Below are 18,505 nucleotides of genomic sequence, written 5' to 3'. Positions count from 1 at the left end.
TAAATCAATTTATAAAGATGAAATTAGATTATTGGTTATGTGGGGCTGGGGAAGGAATGTTAAGGGGTGTGGAGTTCTTCTTTTTGGAGTAATGAAATTGTTCTAAAATTTTTTGTGGTGATGAATACACAACATTGTGATTATACTAAAAGCCACTGATTGTACACTTTGGATAGATTGCATGGTATGTGAATACATAATATCTCAATAAAACTAATTAATGAATAAATAATTGTGCAAGAATAGCTAGAAACAGCAGCTGTGTACAGCAGGGAAAACAGAAATTGAATAGCAAAGAATTTTCTTGTTTGTTTATTATTACTATTGAAATAACTAAAATGCTGTAATAATAATTGATATGATGAATGCACAACTGCGATTATGCCAAATACCATTGATTGTACACTTTGAAAACAAAACTTTGTATCTTTCATTTAAAAAAAATGAATATAAAGATAAAATGGCTTAACTAAGTGATTGTTTTATTGGCAAACTTATAATATAGAGCTAGTGCATGAAGTCATTTCAGATGACAGATTTAGTTGCTTTCTTTACAGCCAAAAGCTTCAAGTACCACATTACAACTTCAATGCAGAACATCTACATGGGTAGCTTTAGTTTCAGGCCTGGGGCAGCTGTGAAATGAAAGTTACCACTCCATTCTAGTCCTTGGATATCAGTATACTGTCCTTCACCTTCCACCCTACAAGAGTTTAAAAAAAAAATTCATTAACTAAGGCCAGGAATTTATAAATATACAATTCTCTAGCAGATTATATCCTATGTTACATCTTTCCACTCTATAACTTAAAAACAAACAACTCACTTTCATAACTCACAAAAACATTACTATTCCAAACAAACTTTGTCACTTCACAAATTTAGGTGCCCAAGACTTTAGGATCGCATAAGCTGAGTTCTCATAAGACCAAGACAATCAGTTTTAAAAAAAGTTTATATTGGTTATCTGGGTTAATTAGTTTATTCATCAGATTACACAACAAGTATTTACTGACCACCAGTTATGTATGAGATGCTGTCCTTCCTGGTTATAGAACAGTGAACATACAAACATGATCCCTGTTTGCTTGGGTTGTTTATATATATATACATATATTTTATTAAAGAAGTTTTGAACGTACAAAACAATCATGCATAATGTGCATAATTCCCATACAACACCCCTCCACCACATCTCACATCATTGCTGATGTTTTAAGCCGTCTAGTTAGTGATACTTTGTTCCAACAGCCCTAGGAAACTAAGACATAGGACTATTTTTTTTTTGAAAAATTTTAAATATATTTTATTATTTTTTAAAAAAGATACTTAGATTACATAAATGTTACATAAAAAATAAAGGGGACTGCCATATGCCCTGCTCCCCATACCTCCACATTTTCCCACATTAACAACATCCTTCATTAGTGTGGTACATTTGTTACAATTGATGAACACATTTTGGAGCATTGCCACTAAGCATGTGTTATAGTTTACATTGTAGTTTATACTCTCTCCCACACAATTTTGTAGGTTATGGCAAGATATATATTGGCCTGTATGTGCTGTTGCAATATCAGTCAGGACAATTCCTGAGTCCCCAAATTCCCCAGTGTTACACCTGTTTTTCCCTCTCCCTCCCCTCAGAAACTCCAGTGGACACTGCCTTCACACCAATGATATAAGTTCTTATATTGCTAGAATCACAATAAGTCTATAGTAGAATATCAGTAAGTCTACTTTGTTCCATAGTTCATTCCACAGTCCTAAGGATTCTGTGATGATGATGCCCACTCCAGCTCTAATTGAGAGGGGGATTTCTATCCCATAGGGCAGATGGATGGGACTCTCTCACTCGCAGTTGTAGACTCTCTTGGTTCCTTGGGATGGTCGTTGTCCATCATTATCTCCTTGTTAGTTGTCATAGGTGAGTCCAATGAACTGGAGAGCAGGTGTTGCTACTTTGCTGAGATTCATGTCCCAGCTGGTACATGGACAGCTCAAAGATTTAAGTCTCTTAGACATACACCTATCAACTCTAGTACTAATTATAGGTTCAGATAGAAGGGTCGGAAGAGCCATGTATAGGGAAACCACAACTGAATCCAACTCTGTCACATTGGGGAGCATAAAATCCAAAGTAGGGCCCACTGGCAAGGCACCAAACTCCTGAGCTATCTGCCCTGACTGTAGTGTCTGAATGTCTCCAGAGCCCACAGGAGCCCTGCTATTTGAGGTAGTATTTACTCTGGCAGTCAATGAGATCCTGCTGAGATGTGCTTAAGTGTAACCTCTAGAATGACCTCCCAACTCACTTTGAAGTCTCTTAGCCATATAAACTCATATGTCTTTGCCTTTTCCCCCTTTTGTTCAAGATCTTTCTTCAGTTTCATTGCTAGTTGGTGCTTGGTAGAGATCCCTTGGAGCCAAGGAGGCTAATCCCTGGGAGTCATGTCCCATGCAGGGGGAAAGGCAGTGCATTTATATGCTGAACTTGGGTTAGAGAGAGGTTTTTTTTTCTTTTCATTTTTTTAAAAGATTTTATTTATTACCCTCCCCCCCACCATTGTTTGTGCTGTCTACTCTCTGCTTTCTGTGTCCATTTGCTGTGTGCTGCTCTCTGTGTCTGCTTGTCTTCTCTTTAGGAGGCACTGGGAACCAAACCTGGAACCTCCCATGTGGGAGAGGCGCTCAATTGCTTGAGCAACCTCAACTACCTTTCTTGGGCTTTTTGGAGTGGTGAATATGCACGGCAGTAAACAGAATTTTATCCCATTTGTTAGAATTTTTTCCATTTATTAACATCAGTGGGGAAAATTTGTGTTATAGTCAAATAAATATTATTAAATAATAATATTAATAATAACTTATTATTAGTAACTTATTATTAAATATTTATTTGACTATAATCAAATAAATTAGGTGAAAACTTTATTGCCCCTCTCAAAATATGTTCACATCAACCCCTTCATAGCAATGAGGCTATATTTTCAATTCTGAAAATGAGCAAGGGCTATTTTATAATTGTACTTGAACCTCTGGATGCTATGACAGTGGCATTCAGTGTGAAGATTACATTTGGAAAGCTGTGTTCATGTTTTGTTTCGCTTCTATTTTTCCTACAAGCATATGCTTAGAAACTTTATGTACTTTATGTACCCTTCACATTACCATCCTCTCAATACAGTTATATTTGGAACCAGATCAATATTTGACCTTTTCATTATTATGACTATGTACATCTGTATCCTGTAGCAAACATTTTTTTCCTACATAATATTTGTTTTCTCTTAAGTTAAATATCTTCTTTTCATTTGCTTGGTTTTCTATGTACTTACTATTAATTCAACTCTAAACTCTTCTCCAATTGTTGAAATCTTCTCCCTAGACATTCAGAGAATCAATTTCATCTTTCTGGAGTCCTCTGACCTGCTCTTCTTCCGTCTCTTTCTTTTAAGTCTGCTCCATCCCTGGAGGTTCTAGTTAAGGTGTTAATTCCTGTGTCTGAAGGTCCTCAAGTCAATGAATTCTTGCTGGTCTACCCTGACATTCTAGGCCTCTTATCAAGCACCCTCAGAATCTAATCTCAGGTGTATTTCCTTTGCCCCTGCCAGTAATGCCAGCTAGTTCTTGCAATTTGTTAGGTCTACAATCTCTTTCCTCCTTTTCCAGGCCCTACAAGTCATCAGTAGATGAGGCTGAGATTTAAGCCTAGTTATTGGTCTGTTGTTCAGGAGAGGAGGTTGCCCTTAAGCACCTGTTGCCCTGTGGAGGAGCACCTTCTTTCATCTTCCACTCGCCAGAGTCCAGTCCTCTGGGTAGCATAATCTAACTGTCTGGGGTTTTCTCTCCCTGATCTGCTCTTTAATTCTGGTTTATAGTACTTTTTCTTTGCCTTCATGTTGGGGATTCCCATTTCCTGTGCTGAATCTTTTGGTCCTATGTCATTCACTTTCAAGGTTTACTCTTTCCTTTTGGTAGAATATCCACTCCAGTAGTTTGCCAAGAAGACAAATTTTTCAGGTCTTACACTTCTAAAAATGCTTTATTCTACCATTATATTTGATGGATAGTTTAGCCAAGGACAGAATCTGAAATAATTTCCCCTCAGAATTTTGACTTATTTTTTTTGTCTTCTGGCTTCCAGTATTGCTTTTGAGAAAGCTGAAGTTATTCTGATTCTTTTTTTTTTTTTAAGATTTATTTTTATTTATTTCTCTCCCCTACCGCCCCCCCCCCAAGTTGTCTGCTCTCTCTGTCCATTCACTGTGTGTTCTTCTGTGACCGCTTCTATCCTTATCAGCGGCACCAGGAATCTGTGTTTTTGTTGTGTCATCTTGTTGTGTCAGCTCTCCATGTGTATGGCACCATTCTTGGGCAGGCTGCACTTTCTTTTGCTCTGGGCAGCTCTCCTTACGGGGCATACTCCTTGCATGCGGGGCTCCCCTACTTGGGGGACACCCCTGCGTGGCAGGGCACTCCTTGCATGCATCAGCACTGCACATGGGCCAGCTCCACACGGGTCAAGGAGGCCTGGGGTTTGAACCATGGACCTCCCATGTAGTAGGCAGATGCCCTATCCATTGGGCCAAGTCCGCTTTCCTATTCTAATTCTTAACCTTTGATATGTTGCCTAATTTTTCTCTCTGGAAGCTTTTAGAATTTTCTGCTTCACAACAGTGTTCTGATATTTCAAAATGATGCTTTGCTATGTGTCCATTGTTATCTAATGTTTTGTGTATTTAGTATGCCTTTTCAATGTGAAAACTCATGTCCTTCAGATCTGGGAATTTTTATTTGTTTTGGTGATGATATCTCCTCCTCTGTTCTCCTTGTTTACTCTCTTTGAAATTCTTATTATTCTAAATATTGCATCTTCTCATCTGGTTCTGTAATTTTCTTATCTTTTCTCTCCTACTTTCCATCTCTTTTTTCCTTTGTTCTTCTCTCTGGGAGACTGCCTTTATATCTATAGAGCTTTTCACTTTTGCTAAAATTGTAATTCCCACAAGATCTTTTTTATAGTATTGTGTCCTTATTTATTGGTTAAAATATCTTTATATCTCTCTGAGGATAAAAATTCCTTGAGAATAATTAGATTAGAAAATCACCATTTTGCAATGACAATGTAATGAGTAATTCAGGTAAGTATTATCAATTTTGCTATAACAATTGTGTGAGAGGTTATTGGAAAACATGATATTCACCTGGTTTCAAAGGATCACCCTACAGATTACCTAGCAATTACTAAGGGGAATATATACCTTTATATTGACAAGATCTAGTGTCACTGGACCATGTTACCAAGCTTAGTAATTCTAGTAGTGAGAAACCCTAACATTTTATGTCTCCTGGTATGATGCAATAAGATGTGCATTTCACCTTATAGGTAGTATAATCGCCAAAAATGTTTAACCTGAATTACTCATGAGGAAACAATCAGAAAAATCCAGAATTTGGGGCATTCTACAGATGGCTTGCCTGGACTCTTCAAAAAAAAAAAAGTCAATGTTATGAAGGAATAAAAAAAGTAGAAAAACTGTTCTACATTTTAAAAGACTAAAGAGACAACAAAATTCACTGAGATTGTGAGCCTTGCTTGGATGGAGGATTTATAAAACTTCAGTTGGGGAAGTCTAAATAAAAACTGTATATGATACATTATTTTAACTAATGCTAATTTTCTTAGGTGTAATAATATTATTGGATTTATGTAAGTAAACATCCTTTTTCAAAGAAGATGCAAGCTTAAGTATTTAGGGATAAGAAGACAAAAGGTCTTTAATTTCCTTTCAAACAGTTCAATAACAAAAATGCCGATTAAAATGTGAAAAATATTAATACAGTGAATCTCGTGTCTCCATTTGCCAGGCTGCTATGTCAAATACCACAAAACAGGTTGGCTTAAACAATGGGAATTTATTAACTCATGGTTTGAGGCTATGAGAAATCCAAAATCGAGGCATCAGCAATGTGGTGTTTTCTCTCCAAAGGTTGTAATACTCTGGTGCTGGCTACCGGCAAACTCGGGTTCCTTGGCTTATATCGCCGCCTTACATCACACGGTGATGCCCTCTCCTTTCTCTTCTGGATCTGTTGACTTCTGGCTTTCAACTCCTCCCTGTGGCTTTCTCTGATTATGTTTGATTTTCCTCTGCTTATAAAGGATTCCGGTAATCCAGACTAAGGCCACTGTCATTCAGTTTGGCTACACCCCAATTAAAATAACATCTTCAAAAGATTCCATTTAAAATGTGTCCACACCAACAAGAGTGCAGATTAAGACTAAGAACATAATTTTTAATAACATTTTGGAGATGACAGGACACAGAGAGAGAGAGAGAAAGGAGAGTGAGAACCCATAGATATCTAAGGGATTTCTTTCCATGGGGCTTGATCTTCAAAATTAAGTTCTCCATTCCAGGTAGCTACAGGGTTTATGGTTTCTCTCAAAAAAGGTTGGTCTCACACTCTTTATCTGTTTCTCATCCTAGATGAAACCATTTTTCTATACGTTTTGGGGGGAACTTTCTAAATCTGTAGTATATATTACAAAAACTGTTACCAGTTAATGCCTTGAATGTATTTATTTGTTCTATTAAAATTTCAGTATATTTCTTGAAAAAGAAAAGATTAAGAATATGTCTAAATTAGGGTATACAATTCAATCTACCACACTAGGTGAAGAATATATGGGTATTCAATGCATTATTCTTATGACTTTTTTGCAGGTTTAAATTTTCAAAATAAAATGTGTAGGAAGTAAAAAAAGCTGGTTCATATGATAGGGGTTTAATTTTGTAAGAAACTGCCACTGTTTTTCCAAAGTGGTTGTACCATTTTAAATTCCCACCAATGTGTGTATAAGAATCCCATTTGCTTTACATTCTTGGTATTGTCGTCTCTATAATTTTAGCCATTCTAGTGGGTATGTAGAGATAGCTCATTGTAGCTTTAACTTGTCTTTCCCTAATTACTAATAATGTTTAGTATCTTTTCATAAGCTTATAAGCCATCCAAAAAATTTCTTTGGTGATGTGTCTGTTCAAATCTTTTGCCCATTTTTTAATTGGGTAATTGGCCTTTTTCTAAAGTGGCAAGCATTCTTTATATAGATACAAGTCCTTTGTTGGGCATATGTTTTGCAAATATCTTCTCCCAGGCTATGGATTATGTTTTCATGTTTGTAACAGTCTTACGAAAATCAAACATTTTTCTTTTTATGCATTCCAGCTTACTGATTTTTTCTTTTAGAGTTCCTTACTTCTTTAGGTTGTATTTAAGAAATTTTGCAAAACACAAGATGGTCATTAAGATTTTCTCCTATGTTTTCTTCCAGAAGATTTATAGTTTTAGTTTGCACATTGTATTAGTCAGCCAAAGGGTGCTGATGCAAAATACCAGAAATTGGTTGGTTTTTATAAAGGGTATGTATTTGGAGTAGGAGCTTGCAGCTACTAAGCCATAAAGCAAAAGTTACTTCCCTCACCAAAAACTATTTTCACGTGTTGGAGCAAGATGGCTGCTGATGTCCGCGAGGGTTCAGGCTTAAGACTTCAGCATCAAACTCCAACATCAAAACTCCAACATCAAAAACCCTCAACTCTGTCCTTGGCCATGCCCTTTATCTGTGCGTTCCCACACATTAAGGGCTGGGGACTCAATGCCCTAATGACATGGCCCAATCAAAGCCCTAATCATAACTTAATCATGCTCAGGTACAGACCAGATTACAAACATAATCCAATATCTATTTTTGGAATTCATAACCATATCAAACTGCTACACACATTTAGATTTATGATCCATTTCAAGTTAATTTTGTATATGATATGAAGGAAGGGCCGAATTTCCTCTTTTTGCATATGGCTATCAAATTGTTCTAGCACCATCTGTTGAAAATATTATCCCTTTCCCATTGAATTGCCTTGGTATCTTTGTCCAAAATCAATTGATCATATATGTAGGTATCTATTTTTGGATTCTCTATTCTGCTTCATTGTTCTATTTGGCTATCTTTATGCCAAAACCACATTGTGGTATAACTGTATAATCGGTGGTGTAAGTCCTGAAAATTTGTTCTTTTTCAAAGTTGATTTGGGGGGAGCAGATGTGGCTCAAGTAGTTGAGCACCTGCCTCCCACATGGGAGGTCCTGGGTTTGGTTCCTGGTGCCTCCTGGAAAAACAAAAACAAACAAAATAAACAATAAAAAACCAACTCAGGGAAGCCAATGTGGCTCAGTGGTTGAGTGCCACCTTCCCACATATGAGGTCCCAGAGTCATTTCCCAGCCCTGGGTACCTCAAAAAAAGGGGGGAAAAAAAGTTGCTTTGGCTATTCTAGGTCTTTTGCACTTTCCTATAAATCTTAGAATCAACTTATCAATTCTATTAAAAACCTGCTAGCTTTTGAATAGGACTGCATTGGGTCAATAGATCAGTTCAGGGAAAATAGACATCTTAACTATATTGGATCTTCCAGTTGATGACATAGCATAACTCTCCATTTAGTTAGGTCTTTTAAAATTTCTCTTAGCTATGTTCTATAGTTTTCACTGGATGGGTGTTGCACATCTTTTGTCAAAGTTATCCCTAAATAGTTCCTATTCTTGATATCATTGAAAATAGTACTGATTTTTAAATTTCAAATATCCAATTGTTCTTTGCTAGTATTTAGAAATATAAACTATTTTTGTATCATGGCTTTGTATGTTGCAACTTTATTAAACTAGGAGCATTTTTTATAGAGTCCTAGTTTTCCGAAAACCCTAATTTTCTACATACATGATGTCAACAAAGCAGACAGTTTTTACTTCTTCTTTTCAAACTTGTATTTTCAAATATTCTTTTCTTTTTTTTTTAAGATTTATTTTTTATTTATTTCTCTCCCCTTGCCTGCTACCCACCCCAGTTCTCTGCTCTCTGTGTCCATCCGCTGTATGTTCTTCTGTGTCCGCTTGTATTCTTGTCAGCAGCAAGTTGTTTTTTGTTGTGTCTCTTTTTGTTGCCTCATCTTGCTGCATCAGCTCTCCGTGTGTGCAACACCACTCCTAGGCAGGCTGCACTTTTTTCACGCTGGGTGGCTCTCCTTATGGGGCGCACTCTTTGCATGGGGCTCCCCTACGTGGGGGACACCCTTGCGTGGCACAGCACTCTTGCGCGCATCAACACTGTGCATGGGCCAGTTCATCACACAGGTCAGGAGGCTCTGGATTTGAACCCTGGACTTCCCATGTGGTAGGCAGACACCATCCATTGAGCCAAATCCGCTTCCCTCAAATTTTATTTTCAAAATAAAAATGTAGGGGAGATTCCTTTACTGTTGTTTCAATGGATTTCAGAGGAAAGCAAAAAGTAGATGTGTGGGGAGTAGATGTGGCTCAAGCAGTTGAGTGCCTGCTGCCCACATGGGAGGTTCTGGGTTTGGTTCCCAGTGCCTCCTAAAAACAAAGACTAACAACAAACAAATGAAAAAAGAAACTCAGGGCAGCCGATGTGGCTCAATGGTTAAGCGCCGGCTTCCCCCTTTCAAGGTCCTGGGTTTAATCCCCGGCACCAGTACCTCAAAAAAAAAATGTAGATCTGAGTATGTTCAATTTACTTTCTTTACTCAGATGTCCCTCACTACTTCTTTAAATCTTTCTTAGCAGGTCTCTCTTTTTCAATTAGTTTTTATAGTACTTTTCTCATCACAATGTTCTTAAATGCTAGGTAAGGAAAAACAGAATTGACCCTCTTTTACGAGAAGAGTCCTGGGCTCTTGACTGTATACCTAAATGAAGAACAAGACATAAATGGGAAAGACAGAAAGTAATAAAAGAGAAAGCAGAATAATGGAGGTGTTTAAAGCTGACTGCAGAAAGTCTATAGGAATAGAAAAGTCAAGAGAAAATAAATGAAAAGTCTAATGGATTAACACCAAAAATGATATCTCCTTTTGGAAGCTTATGATGGTCTCTCTTATAACACTTTTCCCCCCAAAAATAACACAATGATTCTTAGAAACTAAATATATTACAAAAGAATATTTCGCATTAAATAAATATAGTATTTAAGCAAAGATGCCTGAAAATAATCTTTTAGACATACAGTGACTTTTATTTAAGCTTACCTATTTTCATTGAAATTTCCAGTGTACTTTGCCCCAGTTGGGAATATATAAGTCCCCAATCCATGAAACATATTGTCCTTAAAGTGTCCTTCATATACTGCTCCTGAAAAATGCTCAAGTCTTCCAAAACCATTCATCTGTTTGGAGGAAAGGGAATGGTTTCAGTAACAAATCTTCAGTTTCCCTAGAACTTTTAAAACTGTACCATAAAAATCTATCTTCCATTTAGTTATTAAACTATGATAGTATTACCCTTTATTTCCATAAATATAAGACATTTTTATCACTGTTTTTCATCTGTATCTACCTGTGAACCCTAATATATCAAATGTTCTCAGTTAGGGGCATCTGAATACCTAGGGGGTCCATAAGATAATAAGAGGATCCTTAAAGTACTATGAATATATCAAAAATCTTAAATGGCAACCAAGTTAGTTAGAAATGGATAGATAGTAAAAACATAACTTTGGATTTAAGCAGGCCTGAGCACACATTCTCATTTTATCACTTCTTAGCTGGGTGATAAACTTACATACTTACATGTTCAGGTCTTAATCTGCATTCCTATGGGTATGAACCTGTTTGGAAATAGGACCTTTGAAGATGCTATTATCACTTAAGGTGGACTCATTTGAGAATAGGATCTTCAAAGATCCTATTTAGATGAGGCCAAGTTGAATCAGGTTGGGTTTCAATCCATATGACTGTATTCCTTACAATGAGAGGAAATCTAGACAGAAACACAGATAAGCAAGAGAAGGAGAAGTCAGAAGGAAGAGCCATGTGATGGAGGCAGAGATGCAAGTCAATGGAACCCAAGGATTGTGGCAAGCCAGTGCCAGAATACTACATACTCTAGGAGAAAGCATGGCCTGTTGAGACCTGGATTTTGGACTTGTAGCTTCTAAAACTATAAAACAATAAATTATTGTTGTTTAAGCAAACTGGTGTGTGATATTTGACATAGCAGCCTTGGCAAACTAAAGCACTGGGCAAGAAATCTGGGTCTGAGTTCCTTCCTACATTTGTAAAATAGAGATATTAATGGTACCTACATCAAGAGGTTGATATGAAGATTAAACGAGAAAATTATGTGATGGATTTAGCTTTACTCAGTGAAGAGGAGAGAAGGGTGATGATGATTAGGTTTCTGCATGCGTTTAATATTAGTCATATGTTAATATATGTTAAATATTATGTTATTCAATAAATATAATACATAGATAATAAAATAATTAATGTACTCATTATATATCCTTTTGATTAACAGTGAAATTCTGAAAGCAATAAAGGTTATTTATCCATTGTCAGTAAAAAAACCAACAATAATACCTTGTCATCTTTCCAGCTTCCTATGTAGACAATCCCATTAGGGGTGGTATGAATCCCTATTCCATTTCTCTCAAAGATTCCAGAAGCTGTTCTTGTACAGTCACCATCTAAACAAGAGCGAAACACTGAAGATTATAACAGGAATACTGTTTGACAAAGTAATGCAGTATTTATGTCCAGGTCTAATCACAACAGCATCCTATGGGTCTCTTTGGCTCCTAGCACTGAAACCAATGAGACCCTGAAAGTGAGGAGATCCCTGGACATAGAAGGTCTTGTGACTATTGAGACTAAGGACTAGGAAACCAATCTTACAGGTTTCCAAGGCATACTTTGTCGGCATAGTATTGGAATTTAGATTTAAAATATGTATATCAATTAACTTAGTATTTCTAAGATATTTTATTAATATTTAATGGAATTAATATCCCAATAGCAGTACTGTAAAATTTGACAGTATCATTATTTTACTCTTAAGTCTGTATTTAAAAAGAAATTGAAATGTATTCTTACCATACTTGTCTCCATTCGGAAATATAAAGCTTATTTTATAGACGTCTGAAGCTGTTTTAAAAGATTTAAGAAAAGTCACATAAATTTAAATATTTTTATATGCTAAATATGAGATTTAAGCACTACCCAGATAGACTTATTTCATATTATCACAAGCATAATATGATTAATTGGCATTGCCATTGTCTAATATAGGGTTCTGGGGGAAAATACCTTGCCTACATGACCTATTTGTATTTATTTGTTTGTTTATTATAACAGCTTTATTAAGAGAATACACCATAAATTTCATCTTTTAAAAGTGTACAACTGAATATTTTTAGTATACTCATAGAATTATGCAACCACCACCTCAATCTAATTTTAGAATATTTCATTGCCCCCAAAGGAAATCCTGTACCCAATAACAGTCACTCCCATCCTCCCCTCCTGTACCCCACTCCCAGTCCATGGCAACTACTAATTTAATTTCTGTCTCTATGGATTTGCCTATTCAGGTCATTTTATATAAGTGGAATCATACAATATCTGATTTTTTCCCTTTTTTTGTGGTAAAATGCATATATACGAAATTTGTCATTTTAACCATTTTTAAGTGCATAATTTAGTGGCATTAATTACATTCACAATGTTATGTTACCATGACCATCATCCATTATGAAAACGTTTCAAAGCCCCAAACAGAAACTCTTTACCCTGTAAACAATAACTCCCCATTCCCATATACTCCCAGTTCCTAATAATCTCTAATTTATTTTCTGAATCTATGAATTTGCCTATTCTAGATATTTCATATAAGTGGAGTCAAACAATATTTGTCCTTTTGTGTTTGGTTTATTTTCTTTAGCAAATGTTTTCAAGGTTGTTTGAGTTTGATAAAAGCAGCAAATATACCAGAAATGGGGTGACCTTTATAGTGGGAATTTATTAGGTTAAAAGTTTACAGTTCTGAGGCTGAGAAAAAGGTCCAAATCAAGGTATCATCAGAGATTCTGTCTCACCAAAGGTTGGTTGCTGGCAATCCTGGAATCCTGCCATGTGGCAGGGCACAATGGTGGCTCTGCTGGTCTTTGCCTTCTCCTCCAGGTTCACTTTCTCCCCAAGCTCAGCTGTGGACCGTCAGGCACGTGGTGGTGTACACTCATCTCTCCCCTCTCCTCCGGTCTTCATTGATAATTCTGCTTTGGGTTGTTCTGTCTGTGGCTTTTCTCTCTCTCAGCTTCATTGATTTCAACTTCTGGAAGCTTCTGTCACTGTGGCTTTTTTTCTGTATCGGTGGCTTTTATATCTCCATTTATAAAGGACTCCAGTAAGAGGATTAATACCTGCCCTGGAGGCAGCGGACTTGGTCCAGTGGTTAGGGCATCCGTCTACCACATGGGAGGCCCATGGTTCAAACCCCCCGGCCTCCTTGACCCGTGTGGAGCTGGCCCATGTGCAGTGCTGATGCGCGCAAGGAGTGCCATGCCACGCAGGGGTGTTCCCCCCCCCCCCCCGTAGGGGAGCCCCTCGCGCAAGAAGTGCACCCCGTAAGGAGAGCTGCCCAGAGTGAAAGAAAGTGCAGCCTGCCCTGGAATGGTGCCGCACACACGGAGAACTGACACAACAAGATGACGCAACAACAAGATGACGCAACAACAAGAAACACAGATTCCCTTGCTGCTGACAACAACAGAAGCAGACAAATAAGACGCAGCCAATAGACACAGAGAACAGACAACCGGGGTGGGGGTGGGGTGAAAGGAGAGAGAAATAAATGAATTAATAAAATCTTTAAAAAAAAAAATACCTGCACTGGGCTATGCTGTATTAGAGCATTCTGATCAAATGGTCCCTTGATCTAATCAAATCAAAGGTTTGATCTGCTCTAATCAAAGGTTCACAAGACCTTTAAGAACATAATTTTCTGGGGTCCACAGAAACACAAACCAACACAAAGTTTCATCCATTTTATAGCATGTATCAGGAATTTCATTCCTTTTTATGGGCTGAATAATATGCCATTATTCACATTTTGTTTATTTATCTGCTAATGGACGGACATTTGGCTTGTTTCCACCTTTTGGCTATTTGAAAAATGCTGCTTTGACCATTAGTGTAAAAGTATGTGCTTAGGGTGTATAACTAGGAGCGAAACTGCTGGGTCATATTCTATATTCAATTTTTGGGGAAATAATAGGTGGCCTGTTGTGATTGACTTCTTTCACTTAAACTAATGTTTTCAAGGTTTATCCGTGATATAGTATGGATCTGTACTTTATTCCTTTTCACAGCTGAATAATATTCTATCGTATGCATACCATAATTTTTGTTTATTCATTCATCTGGTGATGGACAATTGAGTTATTTGCATTCTTTGGCTATTATGAAGAATGGTGCTATGAACATTTATGTATACATTTTTGTGTGGACATGTTTTTATTTCACTTGAGTAGCCTACATGATCTATTGATGATCTCACAGAGGTATAGTGGAGTGAGTAATCTCAGATTTGATAGCAGGAGGAAGTAGAAAATAAAGATAGTAAGTGGGGAAGGACAGGGGGCTCCAAGTTGAATGAGATTAGAATAGACACTGGGTTTTAAAAAAAAAAAAGAAAAAGAAAGAAAGAAGACTACAAGACTGGGAGATCTGAGTCTCAGAGTCCTGGACAATTTAGTGAAATAAAAAATTAGAAACTAATTTTTTTCTTTCAACATTGAAGAAAACATGTAGAGAAAATAAGTAAACTTTAACTTCTAGGACAGCCCAGTTTACTAGAATGTTACTTCAAGGGTGGTCTGTGCATCAGAATCACCTGCACTGTTTGCAAGTTCCTGGGTCCAACCCCACATCTGCTGAATCGTAATCTCTATGAGTGAGGCAAGGGAATTGACATTTTAAATTAGGAGCCAGGTTATTCTTAAGCAATTAATTCTGAGGACTATTGGACAACAAATATGCCAAAAGATAAACAGAAACATCTCTTACATGGATCTTAGCTTAATTCTGAAGATGTCTTCATGGATTTTCAACAGGGTGATGAGCAATAGGAGTTGCTCTCAAAGTATGTCTGTAGACCTCTGGGGGTCCTTGAGACTTTTTCAGAGGATCCATGAGAATAAAACTATTTTGATAATTCTCAGGGATTATGTGCCCTTTTTACTGCAGTGACATTTGCACTAATGTTGCAGAAAAACAACAGCAGGTAAAACTGCTAATGCCTTACTGCAGTGGCTCCACAGTGTATAATAGTCTTATCCTTTACCACCTTGCACTCTCAAGTAAAAAAAAAAAATCCCAGTTTTGCTTAAGAAAATCATTGATGAAGCAGTAAAAATTAGTAATTTTATTAAAGCTTGACCTTTGCATACACATCTTTTTAATATTCTGTGTGATAATAATGGGAAGTATACATAAAGCAGGTCTGTTGCATACTCAAGTACAATGGGTGTTGCAAGGAAAAGCATTTGTAAATTGAGTTGTTAGTTGAACAGGCCACTCTTTTCATGGCATACCATTTTCACTTGAGGGAATGACCAACAGACTACAGTTATTAAGAGTTGAGTAGTTGGCAGTTGTTTTCTTAAAAATGAAGTGAGCCTTTCACTCTAAAGAAAAGAACTGACAGGAAGCTGATGTGGCTTACGCAGTTGAGCACCCACCTCCCACATAGACAATCCTGGGTTTGGTTCCCAGTGCCTCCTAAAAAAAAAATTGACAGTATTTGTTTCCAATGAAAAAAATGGCTTCAAGTGCAAATTAGAAGTTTGGAAAACTTGTATCTGCCACTGTGGGTAGGACAGTTTTCCAATTCTTAAAGACTTTTCTGATGAGATGGGTGGTAATAATAATGAAATGTGTCAATATTTGGAAGATCAACAGAAATCAATGGGCCAATATTTTCTAAAGGACCCATACATGATGTTATTAAATTATTAATGAAAAGATCCATTCAAAGTACAAGACAAAACAGTGAATTTAAATGTAACAGATTAGGAAATGTTTGCTGTGACTCATTTAAGAAATTACTACTCATGGTGCTTTGGTGTGGTATCAAAGAAGAATATACAGTACACAGTTATTAAAATACTTCTTTTTCCAATTACTGATCTGTTTGAGGCTAGATTTTTTTTTTCTTATACCAATCAACACATCACAACAGATTGAATGCAGAAGCAGATATGAAAATCCAGCTGTCTTCTATTAAACCAGACATTAAGGAGATTTGTAAAAATGTAAAACAATGCTACTTTTCTCCCTAATTATTTTGGATTTGGATAATACAATTATTTCTCATTAAAATATCTTACAAAATAATTGTATTGATTTTTAAATGAATAAATATTTTGTTTTAATTTATAATATAGTAAATAATGATAATATCTCACATAAACAAAAGCTCTTAGAAACTTGAATAATTTTTAAAACTTGTAAAGGAGTCCCAAGACCAAAAAGTTTGAGAACTGTTGCAATAGACACACCCAGTCAGATTAGTTAAAAATGAACAGAAAATGGAAGAGTCAACAGGGGACGCCAGAAAATGAAGAACAAAGCAACTAGTAAATACACATTTTTATTTATTTTTGAGAAAGTATTTAATGTTAGGTACTGTTGATTTTTTGTTAGGTATTCATTACTATGAATAAATTTTAAAATAGAATCTGTAGAGAAGCAGGTGTAGCTCAGTAGTTGAGTGCCTGCTTTGCATGTATGTAATTACCAGGGATTGAACCACGAACCTCAAAGAAAACAAGAATCTGTAACTAAAATTCAGATAATATCAATACAGAAGTGGTTTAAGGAGTAGAGAATGACCTTGCTAGAGTTCTAATTTTGTTGTGGGGTTAAATGTAGATACCAACTAACACTAAATCTTAGAAAAATATAAATTGAGGTATGTCTATTCATATTTTGCTGGTTTATTTTTTCAATAATTTCTAAGGTTTAGTTGCAGGTGAAGAGTGAAGTGTGAAGGCAGTGAAGTGTGAAGGCAGTATGTAGAGACTGCCATGTGGTCTGCTGTGTGTTAGATTAGAAGCTCTACTGGGGCAAAGACACAGAACTGCTTTCTAAGTGGTTACCTAATGATACAAACTAAATTACCAAAACTATTTATAGTTCCCACAAGCGCCATGCTATACTCTCTCCCTGTAACACTCTTCTTTGTCTGGATAACTATCATTCATAGTTTAGGTTGGTGCTCTGGCAGCAAACTACCTAAATATGGACTCCACCTTTTCCTTCAGCTTGGACAAATTAATTCTCTATGCCTCAGATTCCTCTCCTTTAGATGGGGCAAATTAAGTAAATGAGCCAATCCATGTAAAGTCCTTAGCCAGTCCATATAAAGTACTTAGCCAATTTGTAACAGTAAATATTAGCTATTATTTCCTTGTAGCCTCAGCTCAGGCCACCTCTCCCGTGAAGCCTTTTTTCTTATCTCTGGTCATCCCCAGACTCCTTATGGAGTATCCACAGCACTCTGGGTCTATCCCGACTGTAGTACTTAGAGCTTAATTAAAGTAACGGTTCTGTGCCCGGATCCCCTACCACACTCCAGGACAGAAATCACCAATAAATTGTATCTCTTTTCTTACCCTCACGTCCAGCTCATTGCTTAGTCTTGGTAGGAGCTGAATGTCTAGCGAATGAATGGCCTTTGGGAAGTAATCGTTAAATGCGTGTTAAGCAGAGCACTAAACAAAATCATACAAGAAATCGAACTTTCAATTGTCCGTAGATGTTTCCATATTCGAAACTTCGGAATGTTAGAGGAAATCTTAAGAGATAGAGACGATCTGGCGCCATAGAGGACATCGAAGCCCAGAGAGGTTTGGCACTTGCCTAAGATGTTACTACAACGTATTAATTGCAGAATCAGAGCAAGATCCAGGTCCCGAGTCTTCCGGCCCCAGGTGGTCTATTCCCCACCCGCCCAGTGTGGACGCTCAGGAAATGTCACACCCGAACAGGCAATTCAAGGGGCTGAGCCCTCGTTCAACGCCAGTTCTACTTAAGGGCGCCCTTCCCCGCCCGGGGCGTTAGGAAGGGGGTCACTCACTTGACTTAGGGGTGTTGGGGAGACTTTCGGGACTCTGCGATTCTCCCTGAGCCGCCAGCTTTGCGGCCTGGAAGGAACTTGGCGCTTACTATTTCCGCACAAGGCCTAGTGCGACTTGGTTGCTGGGGCGACCGGGGACCTCTCACCCGGAAGTAAATACGAAGCGGGCCGCAGTCGAGCCAATCAGAAGACGTCAGGACTGTGAACTGCCGCTCCGCCGCCCCCGAGCCCCTCCAGGTGAGATCTGCGAGTGAGGCCGAGCCCGGCTGGCTTCCTTCGACCTGTGGGCACCCATCTGACAGTCGCCCCCAGGGCAGCGCTGCAAACGGGGTACGTCCCCTTCCTCCCTTGTACGGGGAATATGGATGTGTGTTCGTGTGCGTGGTCTGCGTGTCGCCCTGGTTGTTTGTGTGCAGACTGGACTGCCGCTTCCCAGCCCCGGGAGGGTCCGAGGAGCATCGTGGCCAGGTGCATCCCAGCCATTCTGCCTGGGAACGGTGGGTCCC

The 18,505-nt window shown here is 37.7% G+C and overlaps 2 protein-coding genes across 3 annotated transcripts in view; one reads left to right on the top strand and one right to left on the bottom strand.

Annotated features, from left to right (window-relative positions):
* Positions 1–461: 461 nt before the first annotated feature.
* On the bottom strand, positions 462–18,482 carry MORN2 (MORN repeat containing 2). The gene is made up of 6 exons (XM_071208669.1): positions 18,200–18,482; positions 18,000–18,083; positions 11,957–12,007; positions 11,444–11,550; positions 10,112–10,248; positions 462–703 (listed from the first exon to the last, which is right to left on the bottom strand). Exons 1-6 carry the CDS (start codon positions 18,480–18,482, stop codon positions 601–603), a joined length of 765 nt encoding a protein of 254 aa, XP_071064770.1. The 3' UTR covers positions 462–600.
* The window catches only part of DHX57 (DExH-box helicase 57), a 131,209-nt gene continuing 130,844 nt past the window's right edge, over positions 18,141–18,505 (top strand). The window contains exon 1 of one of the 2 annotated variants that reach the window (XM_004451251.4): positions 18,141–18,329. The gene's annotated coding sequence lies outside the window, so the exon portion shown is untranslated. The remainder of the gene's footprint in view (positions 18,330–18,505) is intronic. The other variant, XM_004451252.4, reaches the window with a different exon arrangement.

The sequence above is a fragment of the Dasypus novemcinctus genome, chromosome 17, assembly GCF_030445035.2.
Source record: "Dasypus novemcinctus isolate mDasNov1 chromosome 17, mDasNov1.1.hap2, whole genome shotgun sequence".
Lineage (NCBI taxonomy): Eukaryota > Metazoa > Chordata > Mammalia > Cingulata > Dasypodidae > Dasypus > Dasypus novemcinctus.
This window is presented reverse-complemented; position numbering and strand designations above follow the sequence as displayed.